This window comes from Prionailurus viverrinus, chromosome A2 (genome assembly GCF_022837055.1).
Source record: "Prionailurus viverrinus isolate Anna chromosome A2, UM_Priviv_1.0, whole genome shotgun sequence".
NCBI lineage: Eukaryota > Metazoa > Chordata > Mammalia > Carnivora > Felidae > Prionailurus > Prionailurus viverrinus.
The window spans coordinates 119,991,011-120,011,919 of NC_062562.1; the positions used below are offsets into that span (position 1 = coordinate 119,991,011).

General features: G+C 45.2%; 1 protein-coding gene across 1 annotated transcript in view; it reads right to left on the bottom strand.

Annotated features, from left to right (window-relative positions):
- JAZF1 (JAZF zinc finger 1) overlaps nt 1–20,909 on the bottom strand; it is a 350,047-nt gene that overhangs the window by 32,827 nt on the left and 296,311 nt on the right. The window contains exon 3 of the mRNA XM_047831423.1: nt 17,003–17,199. Coding sequence (XP_047687379.1) covers nt 17,003–17,199 — 197 coding nt within the window. The remainder of the gene's footprint in view (nt 1–17,002; nt 17,200–20,909) is intronic.

The following is a 20,909-nucleotide window of genomic DNA, read 5'->3' on the forward strand; positions in this document are numbered from 1 at the left end:
CGACGCGGGGCTCGAACTCACGGACCGCGAGATCGTGACCCGGCTGAAGTCGGACGCTTAACCGACTGCGCCACCCAGGCGCCCCTAGACTGCACCTTTTTCTATAAGTGTTTCATTCTGATAGACCCAATGATGGTCTTACGTGCTAAGGGCTCAGCTAAGTGCATGCTAAGTGGATCACTGATAAAACAAAGGAGAAATCTCTGCCCGCCCTCCCCCCCCCCCCCCCCCCCCCCCCCCCCCCCCGCCAAAGGCAAATAGAGTGGGGCACCTGCATGGCTCAGTCAGTTGAGCATCTGACTTGGGCTCAGGTCATGATCTCACAGTTCACAAGTTTGAGCCTGGAGTCGGGCTCACTGCAGCCATCACAGAGCCAGCTCCGGATCCTCTGTCTCCCTCCCTCCCTCTCTCCCCTCCCTTGCTCACACACACACACACACACACACACACACACACACACACACACTCCCTCTCTCTCTCTCTCTCTCTCTCTCAAAAATAAACATTAAAAAAAAAAGGTAAATAGAGAAAAAACATTTTTCTTCCTCTTGGTGGTTAAGCTCTAGTAAAAAACCTTGTGTTTGTTCTGGGGATGGGAGTCTAGGCATGCTCTGAGGTCTGCAGGCCCAGAAGGACTTGCACGGCCACGGTCTGATGAGGTCTTGGGAACGGAGAACTCCAAATCTAACACAACTGGCTATGAAAGCCCACTCAGTATTTTGTAGTGGCTGGAGTGTGATGGAGAGGGAAAGCACCAGAGTGGGAACGGTGGCCTCTGTTTTGGCCCAGTGTGGCTACGTGACCTTGAGTCTGACACTACACTTGCATGAGCCTGTATCACATGGCCATTCAAATTTTCTGACCGTGATTCAGTAAGAAATAACATTTTATGTCACAACGCACAAAACAACACACACGAGCATGAAACTAAGTTTCCCCAGACAATACCTACGGTTACTGAGTGTGAATTACCCTATTTTCTATTTCTCTTTTTGTTGGTTTTTGTTTTCAATGCTGGCGGTAACTTACAATTACAAAACAGCCAAAATGATCGCTACTACATCTGATGCTATTTTATGCCATGTGGTCTTTCCTCTTTTGCTTTTTCCTCTGTCGTGGGGAGGAGTTTGGAGCAGTAACATACCTCCTAATTTCAGGGGTGTTAAGGAACCACGACTTCCATAATAAGGCACCACCCACCTGCCACTCTCTTCCAAAAACTCTCTCCATGGGGCGAAGGAGGGAACGGGCTGCTCTAGCGTCTCTGACCATCATGTTATTTTACTTTGCTTATTTTTAAAAGTTTATTTTTTGAGGCACCTGGGTGGGTGGCTTTGTCAGTTGGGCGTCCGACTTTGGCTCAGGTCATGATCTCATGGTTTGAGCCCCCCATCGGGCTCAGCGCTGACAGCTCAGAGCCTGGAGCCTGCTTCAGATTCCACGTCTCTCTCTCTCTCTCTCTCAAAAATAAGCATTTTTGGGGCGCCTGGGTGGCGCAGTTGGTTAAGCGTCCGGCTTCAGCCGGGTCACGATCTCGCGGTCCAGGAGTTCGAGCCCCGCGTCGGGCTCTGGGCTAATGGCTCGGAGCCTGGAACCTGTTTCCAATTCTGTGTCTCCCTCTCTCTCTGCCCCTCCCCCGTTCATGCTCTGTCTCTCTCTGTCCCAAAAATAAATAAACGTTGAAAAAAAATTTTTTTTGAATAAACATTTTTTTAAAAGTTTACTTTTTTAAAGTAATCTCCACCCCTGACGTGGGGCTCGACTTCACAACCCTGAGACCAAGAGTCGCGTGATCCTCTAACAGAGCCAGCCAGGCGGCCCTCCGACCATCATTTCAAAGGGACTAAGTAGTGTAACTGGGCCCCTCCCACCCAAGCCGTAGAATCTCCGTCCTTTCTCAGCAACAAGCATCAAAATGGTTTGAGGCCTCCCCAGTTTTAAAACATTTATTTTTACCAATTCATCTTCGTTAGTCTCCCATTCCTCTGAATATTCCAAACACGTTTGTACTTGAACGAGAAAGACCACGGAAGATGAAGGTGTCACGGCTAATATATTGCTTGCTGTCACTGAAGAAGTTGAGGCCATTCAGAGTACTTCAGAGACAAGCACTCTGAGTTGTTTTCTTCCCGATCATACTGCCACTGACCTCGATCCCCTTGGGCCAAGCCAGAGGATAAAGGCAAATCTTTGAGAACCCAACTCGCCCCTGGGTGTTTGCCAGAACTTCACCATCTCTTTCTCGAGAGGTTTCAAGGGACCATACAACACGCTGTTTGACATTCAGCTAGCATCAATCAAGGGCACGGTTCGTGGTCCCAGGTGCAGCCAAGTGAACTGACCCACATGGCGATCAAGTCCAAGACCTCAGTAACACCATGCTGTGGTCACCGGAGCTAACTTCAAGCCACAGAATTCCAGATGAGCCCAGGGGAAGACGGTTTACTACGAGAGTGTGAAGAATCAGTACGCAAGAGCTGATTCTGTTTCGTATCTTTCTCTGTCAATGAGAAGAACCAACGACAACTATTAATCGGGCACCTGAGTAACTATAGGGTTTATTACGTTAGTAAATTCAGGCCACTCAGAACACTTTCTAGACATGACCTTGACACATCACTCTGAAGGAGCCATAAACGGCCATCTTCTGGAAGACGACAAAAGAGGCAAAACGTTCTGAGAAAACACCCGTTCGCTTTTCAGTCCTGTCATCTTTCCAAAATATACAATTATATAATAGAAAATACAGACAAAGTGAAGAGAAATTCTGGGAGGCTGTGAGATGCTATTTTTAAGAGGCACCACTACCGTGAACATGAAGCTCCTTTCAAGTTTATATATAGCATAATTCATTTTCCAGTTTGGTCTCCTTGCTGGATAGAACTAAAGGGACGATGCTCCTCAGTCTGCCACATCGATAGCTTTAGCTCAAGGGCTCCCACGTGGCAAAGGACAAACTTTCTAGGCCTGGCAAACCTTCCTCTTCTGAAGATGCCGGGAAACAGTTCTTTGTTGGGAAGCAGAAAAGGGAGGGGGAAAAAAAAAAGGAATCCTTTTTTGGAATGTGTATTACTGATTCTTTTTTGGAAACACGGCCCTATGGATTATTTACAAATATGTTAACTGGGTTTATTTAACTTTTAATTTGCTCCGTACTTGCCCAAGTGTCACGTATTAATTACCAATGGCGTCCGTATGCTTCCGTAATGCACACTTCCTACGTAGCTATCCCAGAACCTCTGGTTTATTTTTGAAACGATTTTTAAAATCCCAATTTTTGTATCTGCAGTTACTTCATAATTTTATGGTTTTAGTTTCCCAAAGGGGCTTATTCCTCTCCCAGGGGGGAAAAAAACAACAAAAAAACAAAACCCCAAGCCCACAAACCCTTCTAGGCTGAGGTGGCATCGTCCACAGGTCGTGCAAGGAACCCATCTAGCTTGTCACAACCAACTCCAGGCCCCTTGGGCAGTTCACGCACAACGGAGGTGCAACATTTTCATTTTATGCTTTTTTTTTTTTCAACGTTTATTTATTTTTGGGACAGAGAGAGACAGAGCATGAACGGGGGAGGGGCAGAGAGAGAGGGAGACACAGAATCGGAAACAGGCTCCAGGCTCTGAGCCATCAGCCCAGAGCCCGACGCAGGGCTCGAACTCCTGGACCGCGAGATCGTGACCTGGCTGAAGTCGGAGGCTTAACCGACTGCGCCACCCAGGCGCCCCTCATTTTATGCTTTTAACAGTTAATGATTTGTCAGGTTTTGTTAGTCTCGAGAAAATAATTTCTTTTAGGTGCAACGTAGCATATTTTAAATCACACACACGTATATTACTGAAGCCAAGTGACCTTACTCGAACAATGTTTTCAAAGACTATTTCTTGGTAATGGCAGTGAAATAGCGTTCACGGCACCTCCGTGTTCTACCAGAATGAACTTGATCGAGTTGAATTTTCGGGAGACTTTCAACACAATAATGGTCTAGAGCTTTATTTTAGAGAGCAGCCACCCCCGGCGGTGGTGAGGGGGCCTGTTGAAGACACAGGGTCATAACTGTGTCCCCAAACCATCATCCAAAGTTGCGTGACCAACAGCGGTCTTTGTCATTGTTAGTGCACCCAAGGTCAGCCTAAATAACACCACACGGTTCTGCCTGGTGGCCAGAAACTAGCCAACAGCAGCCAGTGGAAAAGCATGTTGCGCCCCTTTCCACCGCTGAGTTTAAGAGTCAATGCAGGGGCGCCTGGGTGGCTCAGTCGGTTGAGCGTCCGACTTCAGCTCAGGTCACGATCTCACGGTTCGTGAGTTCGAGCCCCGAGTCGGGCTCTGTGCTGACGGCTCAGAGCCTGGAGCCTGTTTCCGATTCTGTGTCTCCCTCTCTCTCTGCCCCTCCCCCATTCATGCTCTGTCTCTGTCTCAAAAATAAGTAAACATTAAAGAAAAAAATTTAAAAAAAAAAGTCAATGCAACTGCTTTCCAGTCAAGCTTTGTGACTGAAATTTTAACTACGCAGTTACATAGCCTGTGACGTATCTCACACAGAAAACGCCTTTTTCGCTATTTGCTACAAGGGAAATCTGCTTCACACGTGTTTTTAAAAAAATTATTCGGTATTCCTTGTTATTCTGGTAAGTCTGAAAAAAAAAATGTATCAATTTAGAAACTAAAAACTCCCCCAGACCCAGGTTGTAAAGAGACATCTTAGCTAGTAGACAATGGCAGGCACTGTCTAGCTACTTTATCTATTTTAGTCAAAGTTATTCGACAGGAGGAAAAGCGAGTTCTTTCAGAGCGACTTGCTCTCGGGCCTGGCACCATCTGGAACACCTTGGCTGCCCTTTTTTGCCGTTAGGGAAAAAAAAAAATAATAATAATAATTGGGTACCTGCATAGAGACATAGCACGTCACGGCATTGTTAAATCTCAGTTTCCTACACAGCTGTCCCCCAACCAACTTTACTTTCTCGGGGGTCATTTTGTTTTGTTTTGTTTTGTTTTTTTTAAGAGTATGAAACACATCTGCGACCTGATAAGATCAAGCCAACTCGTGGCTGCTCTGATGGATATAAATTAACACCAGCAACCGGGCTCCCGAGGAGGAACTAAGTTAACTCTGGTGGCAAGGTGCTAGAAACCTCTCCATCCCCGGCACCGGAGAGGCTCCAGCCGCCTGACGTTTCTCCCTTCCTGTCAAATACCACTCCCTTCTTAGTGCATTTCCAAGACGTGCGCAGAGAGATACTGTACCTCGGTTGTCCTTTTAGCAGGAACATATTAGCTTAAAGCGTTCCCATTTTCCTGCCGAGTCTGTCTGTAATGCTGTGCCGTTGCATGTGCCTGGGGATCATTTTAGTCTGAAAAACCGGAGCCACATGGAAAAGACATTAAAACAAGTTTGCTGCCGTGATACCCACGAAGATGAAAGGGCCTCTCTGATTTTCATATGCTGTGTTTCAGATGGGAGGGAAAAGAAAACGGTTCTTTGGAAACGCAGGCATTTGGCCGGGCGACAAATTCATCAGGTGTTAAATCCCCATCACCTTCGCGGTAGAGGCGCACCTCGTGTCTGTTTATTCGTGTTTCCAGTGGAATCTGCACCGTTTTCCCGGCTTACAATACATTGCTCTCTTTAGCATTCGTATTTCGGTTCTGGTACTGGCTTCCAAAGGAAAATTACTGAGACGTGTGCACTGATGGGTGTTGGCATACAAGTGAGCTCTGGATCTTGGCTTGAAGAGATTGCATTCTTTCTGGGGGGCTAAGGGGGGGGGGTGTGGGCAGCAGAGTCGTAATGTGTGCCCTTTAAGACAACTTTATCTTGTGATCTTTCCCGATATTTTTTTGGCCGGCGCAGAGACCCCTGCTGGGACAAAGAAAAAGCAACACTGACAGGGAGCCAAAGCCTCACCGCGAACGGTTTCTAGCACGAGGTGAAACAGGGCTGTCAAGACTTTTAAGATGTCTTGTGGGAATTCTTAACAGTGGGCATATTATTTTTATTGGGTTTGATTAAACAACGCAGTTCATAGCAGAGATGACATTGAGATGTATAACTAAGCGGGCAGGGTTCAGCAGGGCATTGCTAGAATGGCAGGCCTCAAAAATGGCTTCTTTAGCGAGCGTGAGTTACAGGTACCTTCTGTCACCGCGAATAGCACATCTAAAGGTAAGCAAGCTGCCATTAAGTCGCTGCGCATGATGGAAACCGGGTCTCTTTAGAGGCAAAGATTGTTTTATTTGACCGCGCTATTGATTTCCTCACGGTGCCTAAGGAAGTTGAGGATAAGGGATTCCACTTACTGTCCATCTTCAACGGAGAGGAAATTCCAGAGATTTTCGCCCTCAAAGGACCACATGTATTTACTTCCCTTGTTCTTCAACGGATTGTTTACAGCAGAGGAAACCACTATGTGCTCGCTCAAGGAGGGGGTGGAAATTGTGGGGTCTTGCCTCCTCACTTCTGCCCGGGCCCCAAGTCGTCTAACGGAGGCAAACACCCGGTGCAATGCACAGATCTCGAGCGTGTAACTGGTAAGTGGGATAAACGTACGCCTCTGTGTAACCAACATCTCAATCAAGACACGGAATAGGTCTTGATTCTAGAAAGTTCCAGAGGTCCAGAAAGTTCTCTTGTGCTTACACCCCTCTCTCCACTCTCCTGGGGTCAAATACTGTTCTGATTTCTGTCACCGCAAACCGGTTTGCTTGTGCTTGAATTTCCTGTGTACGTCTTCGTGTCTGCCTCCTCGCAGCCGGTGTCATGGTTTTGAGATTCACCCCCGTTTTTTGGCGAAACATTACTTTGTTCCTTTATATGGCTAAGTGGTATTCTACTGTATGGACAGATCACAATTTGTTTATCCATTTACCTATAAGTGAATTAAAAGTTTGGGGCTACCGTGAATAAAGCCGCTCTGTACATCCTTGTACTTGTCTTTGGTGGACACGTTTCCATTCCCCTTGGGCAAATTCCTAGAGTGGGATTGCCCGGCCAACACCGTTTTGGTTCTGGAGCCCGGAAGAAGCCCTGTGATCTCTGCAGGTCTGGCCCTCCTCAGCCGGTGGAGAGGCAGTGACATCTGACGCTCTCTCCCCTCAGAGCAGCTTCGAGGATGTTCTCTGCCCTTCATGGGAACGAGGGCAGGGAGTTTCCAACATGCTCTTGTCAAAATTCATGTGGTCCTAAAGGCTTTGGGATGACCTTTATGTGGCCCTATGACCTAGACATATCTTATCAGTGAAATGTTTAGACCTTCCACATCTTAAAAGGCACTGAAAATGGAAAAGAACCTCAAAGAAGGTGGGGCCGAGGGATGCCCGTTGCCTTTGGCTGCATCAGTGGTTGGGCCTATGCGGGCATATCGGGCATATCGTTCAACAAGAAAGGGCACAGAGCTCAATAATGAATGTGTGCATCTGTTAGAAACATCCAATATTCCATTTTTTTAGTGCTTTGAATTTCCACAATTAAAAGGGTTATTATTACTTCACTTACTAAAATAACAAAACAAGGGGTGCCTGGGTGGCTTAGTTGGTTAAGCATCTGACTTCGGCTCAGGTCATGATCTCATGGTTTGTGGGTTCGAGCCCCACACTGAGCTCTGTGCCGACAGCTCGGAGCCGGGAGCCTACTTCGGATTCTGCGTCTCCCTCTCTCTCTCTCTCTGCCCCTCCCCTGCTTGCGCTCTCTCTCTCTCTCAAAAATAAACATTAAAATAAAAAAAAAAATAACAAGATATGAAAATCTGTAAGCCTGCTAACTCTTTGCTCCTGCCATCCTTGGTCATAAGATGGTTTATCTCAAATGCTCCTGTGTTAATACCATATAGGGTCATTTTTGTCTCCAGATAGGACCCCCGCGCCCCTTCCTTGAGAAAACGCATTCATGCCCAGAGCAGGTCATTAGCAAATACCACCTGTAATGCACATTCCTGGAACCAGCCTTTTCTGAGGTTAGTGCAGACCAAAAATAAACACACACAGGCAGTCCTGGCCGGGGCCGGCGAAATACTGTCTGCCCGAGAAGGCAGGGTTCAGTTAAGAGCAGAGAGTGTTTTCTTTGTTTTGAACATGCCATGCAGCCACTTCGAGGAGCCCTAACCCACCTGCCAGCGTCTGCCATTCGCACCATAGACAGCCAACAGTTCCTGAACACATTGGGCTTGTTTACCAGGGCAGAGCGTCTTGCTGCCGAGGAGGGCACTTCCAAAGCCAATGTCCTTTCTAAACCTGTGGCTTAAGTAGAGTGTTCACACAAGTGGTTCTCTCCGTCCCTGTCTCTGTGTCATTAATCTTCCCAGTGAGGTGGGTATTGCCTCCAACGTGCAGACCCGGAAATGGAGAAGCGGGAAAGTTTAAGGCCAATTCTGTCTCAAGCAGCAGAACCAAAATCTGAATTCAGATCCGTCTGACGGCCTGAGGCTCTCACCCCTTTACTTCCACGTTCCCTGAGGTTTCAAAAGCGACCCAGAGAAGCCCAGATACACTATGATGTGTTTTGTCAACATACCCAAGTCTGATTACGAATTCCCCAAGCTGACATTCCAGAATGATCATGGAGTATAAAACTGTCTGCCCCAAATCGCTTTCCCGCTGATCTCACCTTATTCCAGCTCCTTCGGACTTTACATTTGACTTACAATATCTAAGACATTTTATGGGTGTGACTACACAGCTCAGAACTGTGCTAAAACAGCACAGAGGGACTGACATCACATGTTTCTCTCTTGTCTTGGTCACTCCTGAGAATTTAGGGCACCTGCGATTAAGTCATGTTCATTGTGTGTCCGTCCTGCATGTGTACAACTGGCTTCTACTAAAAGATGGAAGTTCTAATCCACTAGGGCTATGGCTTATGCTTTTCTGTATCCTACCTGGCACAGCACTTATAAAAAACCAGATACTTAGTAAATTATGTCAAATGAAAAGATGCCCAATCCACGGGGTGCCTGGGTGGCTCAGTTGGTTAGGCATCTGACTTCGGCTGAGGTCATGACCTGGTGGTTTGTGAGTTTGAGCCCCACTTTGGGCTCTCTGACAGCGTGAAGCCCATTTCGGATCTCTCTCTCCCCCACTTGCTTTCTGTCTCAAAAATAAACATTAAAGAAAAAAAAAATAAAAGAAAGAAAAGATGCCCAATCCTAGTGCCATGGAAAACAGTGGCTATGCCATTTGGGAACCGCTTGAACTTGGGCAAGTTATCACTGGAGTGAGGCTCAATTTCTTTCGTCCTTAAATTGGGGTGGATTTGTCCTTATTCCTTTAAGGAGTAATTCCTTTATTCCTTATAAGGAATTTGTCCTTAAATTGGGGTGAATTTCTTTTGTCCTTAAATTGGCCCTTAATCATGGCGAATATGAATGCTTTTGTGCAACCATAAAATGCTATAAAGATATAACCCGTTATTATTATTATTACAGATCACCATTGATTTGATGGCTTTCTTCCAGTCAAGAAAGAGTTTTGTTTAGGAACGTTTCTTATTGAGCTGTGGAGTTCTAGAAGAATAATGAAATACTTCTTCATTGTTGCCATCCTTACTCTGCCAACACTTTGAAGGGCAAGAGCAGATTCAAAACAAGGGAAGGGAAGCAGAATTAGCGTTAAGATTGGGCCATGACCCTCAGGAAGCAGGATAAAGGTTTTACAAGCCAATCAGAAAAGAAGATGAAAGAACAATTAGACCAAAGTAGTATATAAACAAACAGGCAAAGCAGCCATGGGCCAGGAAAGGGTGTGTTAGTGACCCTGAACATAATGCGAGCCAGATAATACGGCAACATCTTGTCATTCTCCAGCCACAGGACAGCACTCGTATATGAGAGGGAAATGTAAATCAGGGCCATTTTCTTTCTTTCTTTTTTTAAAAATTTTTTTAAGGTTCATTTATTTTGGAAGGAGAGAGAGAGAGAGAGAGAGAGCGCGCGCGCGCGCGCGTGTGGGTGGGGGAGGGGCAGAGAGACAGAGGCAGACACAGAATCTGAAGCAGGCCCCAGACTCTGAGCTGTCAGCACAGAGCCTGATGTGGGGCTCGAACGCATGAACCGTGAGATCATGACCTGAGCTGAAGTCAGAGGCTTAACCGACTGAGCCACCCAGGTGCCCCAAGGCCATTTTCTTAATAGGAAGATTTGGGGGAATGTTTCTTAGGCACCGTCTAGATATTCAACTCTTTAGGGCAGAGCCTGTCCATGAGAAAAAGCCACTCATGTGGCTTCAGGAATTCATAAATAGGCCACGAAGTTCAGTCATGCTGAAATATTTCGCGTTGCTTTTCTCATTTTCCACCATTAAGCAGAACAGATTTCTTTCTTTGAGGTTTTTCTTTCTGTTTCATCCTCTTCCTTGGATGGGCAGGGGGAGGTATGTTAGTTTAGACCTCACCTTAGTCATCTCAGAGGTTTTCTGTCTCTCTTAAGCCTACTTCAGTTTATTTTGTCTTCCCAAAACGGCAGGCGTGGGGAGAGTTACCTCGAAGCCATTTATTTTATTTTTTTCAAGATTTTATTTTTAAGGAATCGCCACACCCAACTTGAGGCTCGAACTTACAACCCAGAGACCAAGAATCCCATGCTCTACTGACTGAACAGCCAGGCGCCCCCACCTCAGCTCCATTTAAGTAGTTTCTAAATGTCAAGCAAAATTTTATTAGTTGTACAAGTCTATGTTGTAATTCCCATCCTTAGAGAAAAATCAGTACTTTCTTAAAAGATCTGTTGCGTATCAGTAACTCCTGGAAGTTTAAAAATCTTATAGTTTGAATAACTTATTGCAAAAGCCACAAAGGAATGCTAAGGATCTACTGTAAGGCCATACAGCAGGAGACACAGGAATATAAAGTGAAATAACACAACATAAAAACTCAAATTAGGCATTAATACACACAATCTGTGACTTCACATTTTAGGGAGCCTAAACAAGAAAACAAAAAAAAATGGGTTTAATTTCCATGGGCGCCTTTCACTGGTTTAATATTTGCATTCTGGCTCCCGTTTCCTGAGTGGGCCAAAATATATATACAAATATTTTCCAGGAGAGACTATGCAATGCTATTATAACCAGAAATCCAGCCAACTCTTTCTGTGGCTTCTCCCTCCATTAAGACATAAGCGAGCATCTGTTCAGTCCCATTGGACCCATCTCTGGAGTTCTATCAAGTAGACTACAGTAACCTTTCTCCAGGCAAGGTGGGAATATGTTAACCCAAGCGAGAAAACACGCGGCTGACAACTAGACAGATCACATTTTAAAAAGTAGTTTCCCTGGGAATGCAGGCTGGTGCAGCCACTGTGGAAGACAGTATGGAGGTTCCTCAAAAAAACTAAAAATAGAACTACCCTACGACCGAGCAATTGCACTCCTAGGTATTTATCCACGGGATACAGGTGTGCTGTTTCGAAGGGACACATGCACCCCCATGTTTATAGCAGCACTATCGACAATGGCCAAAGTAGGGAAAGAGCCCGAATGTCCATCGATGGATGAATGGATGAAGAAGTGGTACGTATATACAGTGGAGTATTACTCAGCAATCACAAAGAATGAAATCTTGCCATTTGCAACTACGTGGATGGAACTGGAGGGTATTATGCTAAGTGAAATGAGTCAGTCAGAGAAAGACAAAAATCATATGACTTCACTCATATGAGGACTTTAAGAGACAACACAAATGAACATAAGGGAAGGGAAACAAAAATAATATAAAAACAGGGAGGGGGACAAAACATAAGAGACTCTTAAATATGGAGAACAGACAGAGGGTTGCTGGAGGCGTTGTGGGAGGGGGGATGGGCTAAATGGGTAAGGGGCACTAAGGAATCTACTCCTGAAATCATTGTTGCACTATATGCTAACTAATTTGGATGTAAATTTTAAAAAATAAAAAATAAAACAAGTTAAAAAAAAAAAAGTAGTTTCCCAACTTGGGCTATAGGTTAGAATTATCTAGTTTGGGAGAGCTTTTAAAAATGCCCAGTGTCCGAGCTGCACCCACCAACTGAATCAGAGTTTCAGGGATGAAGCCCAGGCAAAAAGTGGTTTAAAAATCCTTGAGGTTGGGGCACTTCGCTGGCTCAGTGGGTAGAATAATGTGACCCTTGATCTTGGGGTAGTGAGTTTGAGCCCCATGTGTAGTGTAGAGTTTATTTAAGATTAAAATAATAATAATAATAATAATAATAAATAAAAATCTTCCAAGTGATTTTGATTTCAGCCTGATGGAGAATCACTGTTTTAAGAGATTCAGTGGGAGGGGTGCCTGGGTGGCTCAATTGGTCATGATCTCACGGTTCATGAGTTCAAGCCCCACGTCGGGTTCTGTGCTGACAGCTCAGAGCCTGGAGTCTGCTTCAGATTCTGTGTCTCCCTCTCTCTCTGCCCCTTACCTGCTCATGATCTGTCTCTCTCTCTCTCAAAAATAAATACACATTAAAAAAAAAAAACAATTTCAATTTAAAAAAAAGGAGATTCAGTGGGTAAATATGGGGGTGCTGGGGAGGGGAGAAATTACTTTCTTAACGAATCTATAGACACTGATAACCAATACAATCTGCAAAAGCTAACCCAGGCCTTTCCTACGGGATGATCTCCCTCCTCCCAGAAAAGATAGTTAAATTAATTTGAAGAAAAGAAAATTCACTAAACTCTTTTTTAGGGGGGGAAGGAGCCATCAGTAATTCTGTCCAGATCTTCCGGTTATATGCACTGAATAGTTGTTTTAGTTATAAAAGTAAAACGGACTCAACTTAGTAAATAGGGAAAAATAAAAGAAAGAAAGAAGAAAATACCACCCATTTTCCTGTCATTTTAAGGTAACCACAGTTAAGTTTTTTTTGGAGTAAAAAAATAAAATTGGGACCATGCACATATGGTTTTGTAATCCAATAATGTGAAAACCTTTCCTTGTCATTCCACAGTCCCCCACAACACTGGTGTGAATGACTGCCGAGCAGTCCATTGTTTGAAACGGCCATTATTTATTGGTGACTGATGTTTGCTTTAGGTTTTTTCACGGACACAATTAGGACCATGATCCCTCCGACACGAAGTATGATTAACCTGATAACTACTGAAAGGATAAACCATTGGTATAACACGTAAACAGGTGGTGGGTGGGGTGGGAGGGTCTTGATAGGTAGCATTTGCCGATTTGATCGGTGTAAATACTCCCACCATGGCCAATTTCAAGATCATCCTTCTACCAACTGGTTTGCCCCCTGAACATGGAACAATTGGCTCTCTGGAATCAGCTCCAACTCATCCTTCAAGAAAACCCTGGCTGAACTAAACTGGCCAGTTCTCCAGTTGTGACACGTTGTTTGAATGGTACAGTGGAAGTTCTGTGGATGAAGGTGAGCCATAATTATAGTTATCTTAACACTCTGTTGTATTTTGGTTTTGGAGCTGTCAGGTTGGTAACTGGGGCAGCTAGATGGCTGAAGGTCTAATAAGAGTTCTCTAAAAGGTCTTAATATGGAAAGTGCTAGTACACTGGAAAGACCACCTTGTTTTTGAATAGACAGACATGGGGCTTTGCGAAGTTAACCTTATGATAAGGTTATGTGTTTAATCTGTATATGGGAATGATAATGTTGTCTCAATAGAGGTGGTGTTGGGATTAAAAACCTCATTCATAGGGCCGCCTGAGTGGCTCAGTCGGTTAAGCATCTGACTTCGGCTCAGGTCATGATTTCACTGTTCGTGGGTTTAAGCCCGCATCGGGCTCTGTGCTGATGGCTCCCTCTCTCTCTGCCCCTCCCCCACTCGTGCTCTGTCTCTCTCAGAAATAAACAGTAAAAAAACAACCTCATGCATGAAGTATATAGTAAGCATATAATACAGTCAGCACTCTATAAATGATAGTTGCCTTTCCCCCTTAGTGATCATACTCTAGATGTTCTTCTATGACAGTATGAATTCTGTTGACACTTTATTTGCAGGGAATTTAATTAAGTTGATCTTTAAATTATATATCTTTATGATTTAAACCAGAGATTGGCAAACTATGACCCGTGGGCCAAATCTGTTTTTTTTAATAAAGAAGGTTTTACAGAAACGTTCGGTTTTAAAGGAACACACCATGTCCATTCATTTATGGAGTTCTCTAGCTCAATGGCAGAACTGAGTAACTGAAACAGAGACCTCGTGGCCTACAAAGCAGGAAATATTTACTATCTGGTCCTTTACAGAAAAAGTTTGCTACACCCGTGATTTAAACCATTCTAACCTTTCCTTAACTGAATACTTTCTTTTTCATAATATGCATCTATATTTAAAGAAAACAAAACAGAGAGAAAATGAAAAAGATGAGGAAAGAAAATTTTCCTAGGATTTAGAAACTGCAAAATAAATATTAGGTCCAAGAGCACTGGAGAAATACTTGAAACTGTAGGATGAAGCTCAGCTCTAATTCAGTCAAGACGGTATAGTTAAAAGAATATTTTATAAGTGAGATTTTTCTACAAGGGGATTATTACTCCTGGACCTGGAATACACCTTGAATGTATATGGAACTTGGAAGAGTGAATTTAGGAGGCAGAAACTTGGAATATTATTTATAACTTGGCCATGAAAGTGAACGAAACCACATTAGTCAGGCAATACAAGCTGATCTCTCTAACTACAGGTAAAATAACATTTCAAACGTTGAAAAATGTACACATTCAAAACTGTACAGGGTAGGGGTTTAAGCAACCATTTCCCCTAATTTTTGATGTTTACACGGAATGTTCTTCAAGCAGCAAATAAGTTACCAGTGATTGTGACAGACTGAACACGACACATCTTTACCACGACATAAATTAATTCTCTCAGTGGAAATTGTTAAAATAGGCAAGCTGTCAGAAAGATTTCTTTATGTCTGAAGGAAAGGAAATGATTCCATTTCTTCCAAACATTCTTACACGAACAATAATAAACTCTCACTTTTAAACTGCCTATTTTCATGGGGTCCTACGGCACTGGTTACTAATTGGGGCAGTCATGGTTATCTGCTGTTGGCCACGAATCAGTCCACATGAAGTCAGGTATAAAACACTCTCCGGTATAAAACTGCCCCCATAATTCATGTTATAAATGAATAAATATTCATAGAAACACCCAAAAAAAGAGGATCGCAGAATTACACTACGCTCTCATAGCATTTCTTAGATTTACACAAAGATCCTGGCAAGTAAATCTTCACAGAATAAAATATGGTGGCTTATCTAAAGAAGGGAAATAGGGTGGCTTATTAAAGAAATGGGCAAGTACCCAACACATATGAGTGACCCTGACTCTGTTCCTGAAGCAACGAGTTGAAAACTCCAGACCACAGAGATGAACATTTATTGGATGCCGGGTGTATACGTAGGCTCTCACATTTAACACACACATACCTATATAATGGGTATTATTAGTGATCTGTAAAGGGAGACGTACCGGTGGGAACTCTGATGGGTCCGCCTCAAATGCCCTAACTTCGAAATGCTTAATCCTGACAGGACACAGGGTATCTGTTAGCCATGAGCCCCCCAAAACTGCCCTTACAAAGGAGGTCCCATGACCAGAGTCAACTAAGTTTGGGAAACTTACTAAATCTTTCCCTTGGAGAAGAACAATATATATTAAAGCCCCACATTAAAGAAATCAGTCTGCTTTGGTTTAACCCATCAGCTTCCCCCATCTTGTTAGGAAATGCCTTTCTTCCCGCTACTATTTCGTGCAAGTCAAGATTCTGAAACACACTTTGAGAAATAGCACTGTAGTCCCCTCCCTTGCTGGGAGACGGCCGAAAGAGAAATCCACAAACTGTGAGAGAAAATAAACATTTTTACCCACAGTCAAGGGGGTGATGCTACAGAGATGACGGTGTGATTCCAGGTGGCTTCTCTTTGCTCTTAGGATCAACCCATGGTGCCCTGGCTCCTGTCCAAAGCCCCGGCCTCATCCCACACTGGTCAGCGGGCCTATTTCAGTACCTGGGACCTGCCAGGCTCCTCCTCATAGAACTTCTGTAGAAGGTTGTTCCCTGGCTGGACGTTCCACTTGAGTCCTATTTATCTTTCAGGGGAAGCGTTTTCTCCATTTCTGTCTGGGTGCCCTCCTATCACTGAGTTCTATACAGCACTTGTCATGGTTACAATGTTCCATTTATTTAACGCCTGCCTAAACTCCCACTGTGGAGAAGGAGGAGGGAAATATATCGCAGGGCGATCCCAGGACGCCCCCTGGTCTGCCCCGCCTCCAGGCAGAAGGGCAGTCTGGGAAAGAAGTTAAAGTCAGGGAAGACACACTCAGAAGCCCGGTGGTCACGGGTCCAAATTCCATCCTGCGATTTAGCTTTATTCACTAATGAAGTGGATTTTGATCTCTCCTTGGGCGCCTGTTCTACTTTTCCAGTTGCTTCTACATTTGGGAGGGGAAGACAAGAGTGTGCTTCCTCACCGCGTACGACACCCACATCTCCCACTAGGGCCCAACTGCCTTCAGGACGCGGATGAGGTCTCCTTTGGCTCGCTACTTATAGCTCAGTGTCTGGCAGGTAGAAGGCACTCTGATTGGTTTTGTTTTTTTACATTTATTATGGAAAATGTTTAACATAAGCAAGCATAGGGAGAATCGTATAACGAACCCCTGGGTAGTCATCAGCCGATGCCAACAGTTATCAACGTATGGCCATCTTGTCTCATTTACTCTTCCACCCGACCGAAGCCAATCCAAGACACTGTGTCACCTCATACGTCGCAAATGGTAAAGGCTTGAAAACATATCTATAGAACCATTATCACCTACATACTCCCAGTAATTCATAAATATTTCTTCAGCGATAAACAGACGACTAAATCAACAAACTCTACAGAGACCAGTAAAGGGTCAAAGACGGGGGTGGCTCTGAATCATCATCTGTCCCCAGCCCCCTCCTGTCCCCCAGCACATCAGACCTCAATGCGCACACACACACTCCACATGCTCTTCCCCAGTAACTCCAACCCCGCCCCCAAGATGGCAGGGCCAAGCCACTCACCCGTTGGGGTGCTGCTGCGGAACGAAGAGGAGGGGGTGATGGGCGGCGTCACAGGAGGGGTAAGGCTTCCACTGCTGTGGCGTGGTGGAGTGGACACATTCCCTCGAGACACCGAGCTGGACAAGGTCAGCGAGAGCTTCGGCTGAATCTTCTTCTTCAGGGACTCCTGCTCTCGGCGGGCAGCATCTGTCATGAATCTGAAGCGACAATGGAGGGTGAGCAGCCAGGACCATTTATGGAGCGTGAGGAATGAGGACGGTTACCCGGAGTTGGACAGATGCCCCACCCTGGGAAAGGGGCTCGTTCACGGGTCTCGAATCTCAGAGACTCACGACAGATTCCCTTCTCCTCCACGACGGAATGATCTCTAGCTCAGCGTCTTCAGGTTCCTCACGGGGGGGGGGGGGGGGGGCCCGTTTCTTCCTGAGGCAAACCCTCCTTGTGGGAAACGTGTACACACAGACTATGTCTGTACTCAGGGCGGTGCCTTTGGTGACAAGACTTCCTCTCTCTTGGAAGGTCCTCTCTTGTCTTTCAACTCATAGAAAGCCCACCCATTCTCACAGTTCCCCAACCTTCCCAGGGGGAAAGGGCTTCCTTCATCTGTAGATTGGTAGAATTTACTGTTCAGGGCACTTCACTGCCACCTCCCATCTATGACCCCCTGAAAATGGATTCTTTTTTTTTTTTTTTTGGTCTTACTCCAGTTCCTCATACTGTTATTTGGGGTTTGAAAATTGTCTTGGCAGACGGAAGGTCTTGTCTCCCTAACCGTTAGCTGAAAGGACACCCGTCCCCACAGATCGCTGCCAGCACACCACCAAGTCAATCTCAGTCAACAGAGTGAGTAAATCTGCCCAAAGCAGATTCACAAAGAAGGGAAGAGAGCAGTATGAGGAGGAAGATCACAGCTGAAGATCTGTTTCTATTGTGGTTTTATTACTCATAAAGGGAAAGGTGACTTTTCCTGATCATTTCACTTTGCAAACGTCAAAGTTATCCCTTCAACCCCTCTCTTACGTTAGTAATATTCAAACTTCGTTCTTTTCTCACTGTATAACATTTCATAAATTCATGTTATACGAGATTCAAAACAATCTACGAAATGGTATCTGTCGCTTAAAGAGCAAACTATTTTTTGGATTATACATTTTTTTTTTTAAGTATAGGCTCCATGCCCAATGTGGGTCTTGAACTCATGACCCTGAGATTAAGAGTTGCATACTCTTTTTTTTTTTAATTTTTTTTTCAACGTTTATTTATTTTTGGGACAGAGAGAGACAGAGCATGAACAGGGGAGGGGCAGAGAGAGAGGGAGACACAGAATCGGAAACAGGCTCCAGGCTCTGAGCCGTCAGCCCAGAGCCTGACGCGGGGCTTGAACTCCCGGACCGGGAGATGGTGACCTGGCTGAAGTTGGACGCTTAACCGACTGCGCCACCCAGGCGCCCCAAGAGTTGCATACTCTTTATACATTTTTTTTTAAGTATAGGCTCCATGCCCAATGTGGGTCTTGAACTCATGACCCTGAGATTAAGAGTTGCATACTCTACTGACTGAGCCAGCCAGGTGCCAGCAAACTTTTTTTTTGTATTACCCGCAGGTGGGGCTTTGTCAACTGCATTTTTAAAAATTGTGGCAGAGGGGCGCCTGGGTGGCTCAGTCGGTTAAGTGGCCGACTTCAGCTCAGGTCATGATCTCGCAGACCGTGAGTTCGAGCCCCGCGTCGGGCTCTGTGCTGACAGCTCAGAGCCTGGAGCCTGTTTCAGATTCTGTGTCTCCCTCTTTCTGACCCTCCCTCGTTCATGCTCTGTCTCTCTCTGTCTCAAAAATAAATAAACGTTAAAAAATTAAAAAAATAATAAAATAAAATAAAATTGTGGCAGAAATCCTAGTGCATAGAACACATCAAAGCTTTTAGGCAATAAAATAGGCACCTATGCCCACTGCCTTGGCCAAGAGGACCTAACCAGGCCTCTCAAGTCCTCCCTGTACCCCACCCCCATCATTACGTTCCATTTTAATACAATTCATCATTAATTAATTCCATTGCACTTAAACACAGTGTTAATTACCCAACACATTTCACATTCTGTCTACAAAATTTCTTAGTATCTGCCTTCATTACACTAGGGAGTTTTGGAAGTCAACAGATAGTCCCCATGCCTGGTTAAAAAGCTTTAAACACTCAATGAAACAATATTACAGTATTGTTACAACGTCTTACAATGTCTACTTTTGTACTTGGAACATGCATGGCTCATTTCTTGAACGGCCGCTGCAATACAATAAAGATCTATACTAAACCAGATATTTATGACGATCTGAACGGTAATAAAGCTAGATGCTTTGCCTTGAGCTCTTTGGTTTTGCGCTACCAGATGGCAATGGTTTAAAAAGAAATGAAGGACAATGCAAAACAGAATTGTTTGTGCCTGGTATCCGTACTCATTTACTTTCAGGTGCCAAAGTTGGCTCTCTTGTTCTTAAAACTGCTTCCCCACCCCCCTCAGAAACCTCTAGTCAAAATACGGACTCTCAAAATATGGCAACAACTCAAAACAAGGAAAAAGAACAAGTGCTTTCCTCTATTATTCTAAGTAGAATTACCAAGTGGCACAGCACCAAGCTTCTCGAATGGGGGTTCACAGTATGCCCGGGAGCGGGCACAACCACGGGACGGACATGCTGCTCCCTCTAGAAAGACCAATTGTTCTCCATGTAGGGATTTCAGGTCAGTTTTTTAAATGGTAAAAAGAAAAGAGACTTTTTGAAGTAGACTCTATGGAGAGACTCTATGGAGTAGAAGGTAAAATGTACATCTTGCACCTTAGTGAAGAGGATGGGACTTGGAGCCAGGCTGCATGTGTTACTTTCTTTTTTTTTTTTTTTTAAGGTTTTATTTATTTTTGAGACAGAGACAGAGCATGAACAGGGGAGGGGCAGAGAGAGAGGGAGATGCAGAATCGGGAGCAGGCTCCAGGCTCCGAGCTGTCAGCACAGAGCCCGGCGCGGGGCTCGAACTCACGAACCGTGAGATCATGACCTGAGCCGAAGTCGGCCGCTTAACTGACGGAGCCACCCAGGCGCCCCTGCATGTGTTACTTGAGGCGAGGTTGATAAACCTCTCTAAACCTCAGCTTTATTCTCCATAAAATGGGACTAGGGACCATCGGCAGAGGGTTAAGACACATCTCTTCCTTTTCTGCAGGAGACTCTGATCTTTGGTTAGCTCAGATGGTAGGCCAACTATGCTAGTAGACAAGCACTCCCTGTGATCACACTGACCCCCGCCTGGTAAATTGCTTCTCAACTGGGAGGAGTGAGAAACCATTTATTCATTCGTGACAGGAAGCCACAGCTCGGGCTTCCTGCGTGCGGTGATCTTGCATCTAGACCACTCCGGCGGGGAACTGAGGAGTATGCCCGTGGAGGGTTATGGGACTTTTGGGTCCTCTTCTGCCAGGGCAGCCCCCACCCTTGCCCGCGGGGGCATCCTGACTCCCTGCCTCTGTACAGACCACTGTGTGCCAGCGAGGACTCCACAGAAGGCCCGACGCTGTCCTGCTGGCAAGCTGTGGCCCTGCCCGCTGCTCCTCTGAAGAGACCCAGCGCCCACTCTGGCTTCCGGTCGTCTTGAGAGTCTGAGCGTTCACCATGGGAGAAAATCACCCACTAGCGGACAGGATAGCGCTGACTTTAGGAGTGCCTGTCATACAGGAAGTGGCTCAAAACACAGAAGCTACTGTGATACGGTTTTAGCTACACATTCGGTCTATCTGACCTAACTCCCAAGTTTCTTGCGGATGCGTTGCACGTTCGTAGGTCTGAGCTTTTTGTGTTTGTGCCTGACGTATAGAACAGGCTGTGGCTGGGCTGATGGGGAATCAGCCCAGGGAGTGCACAT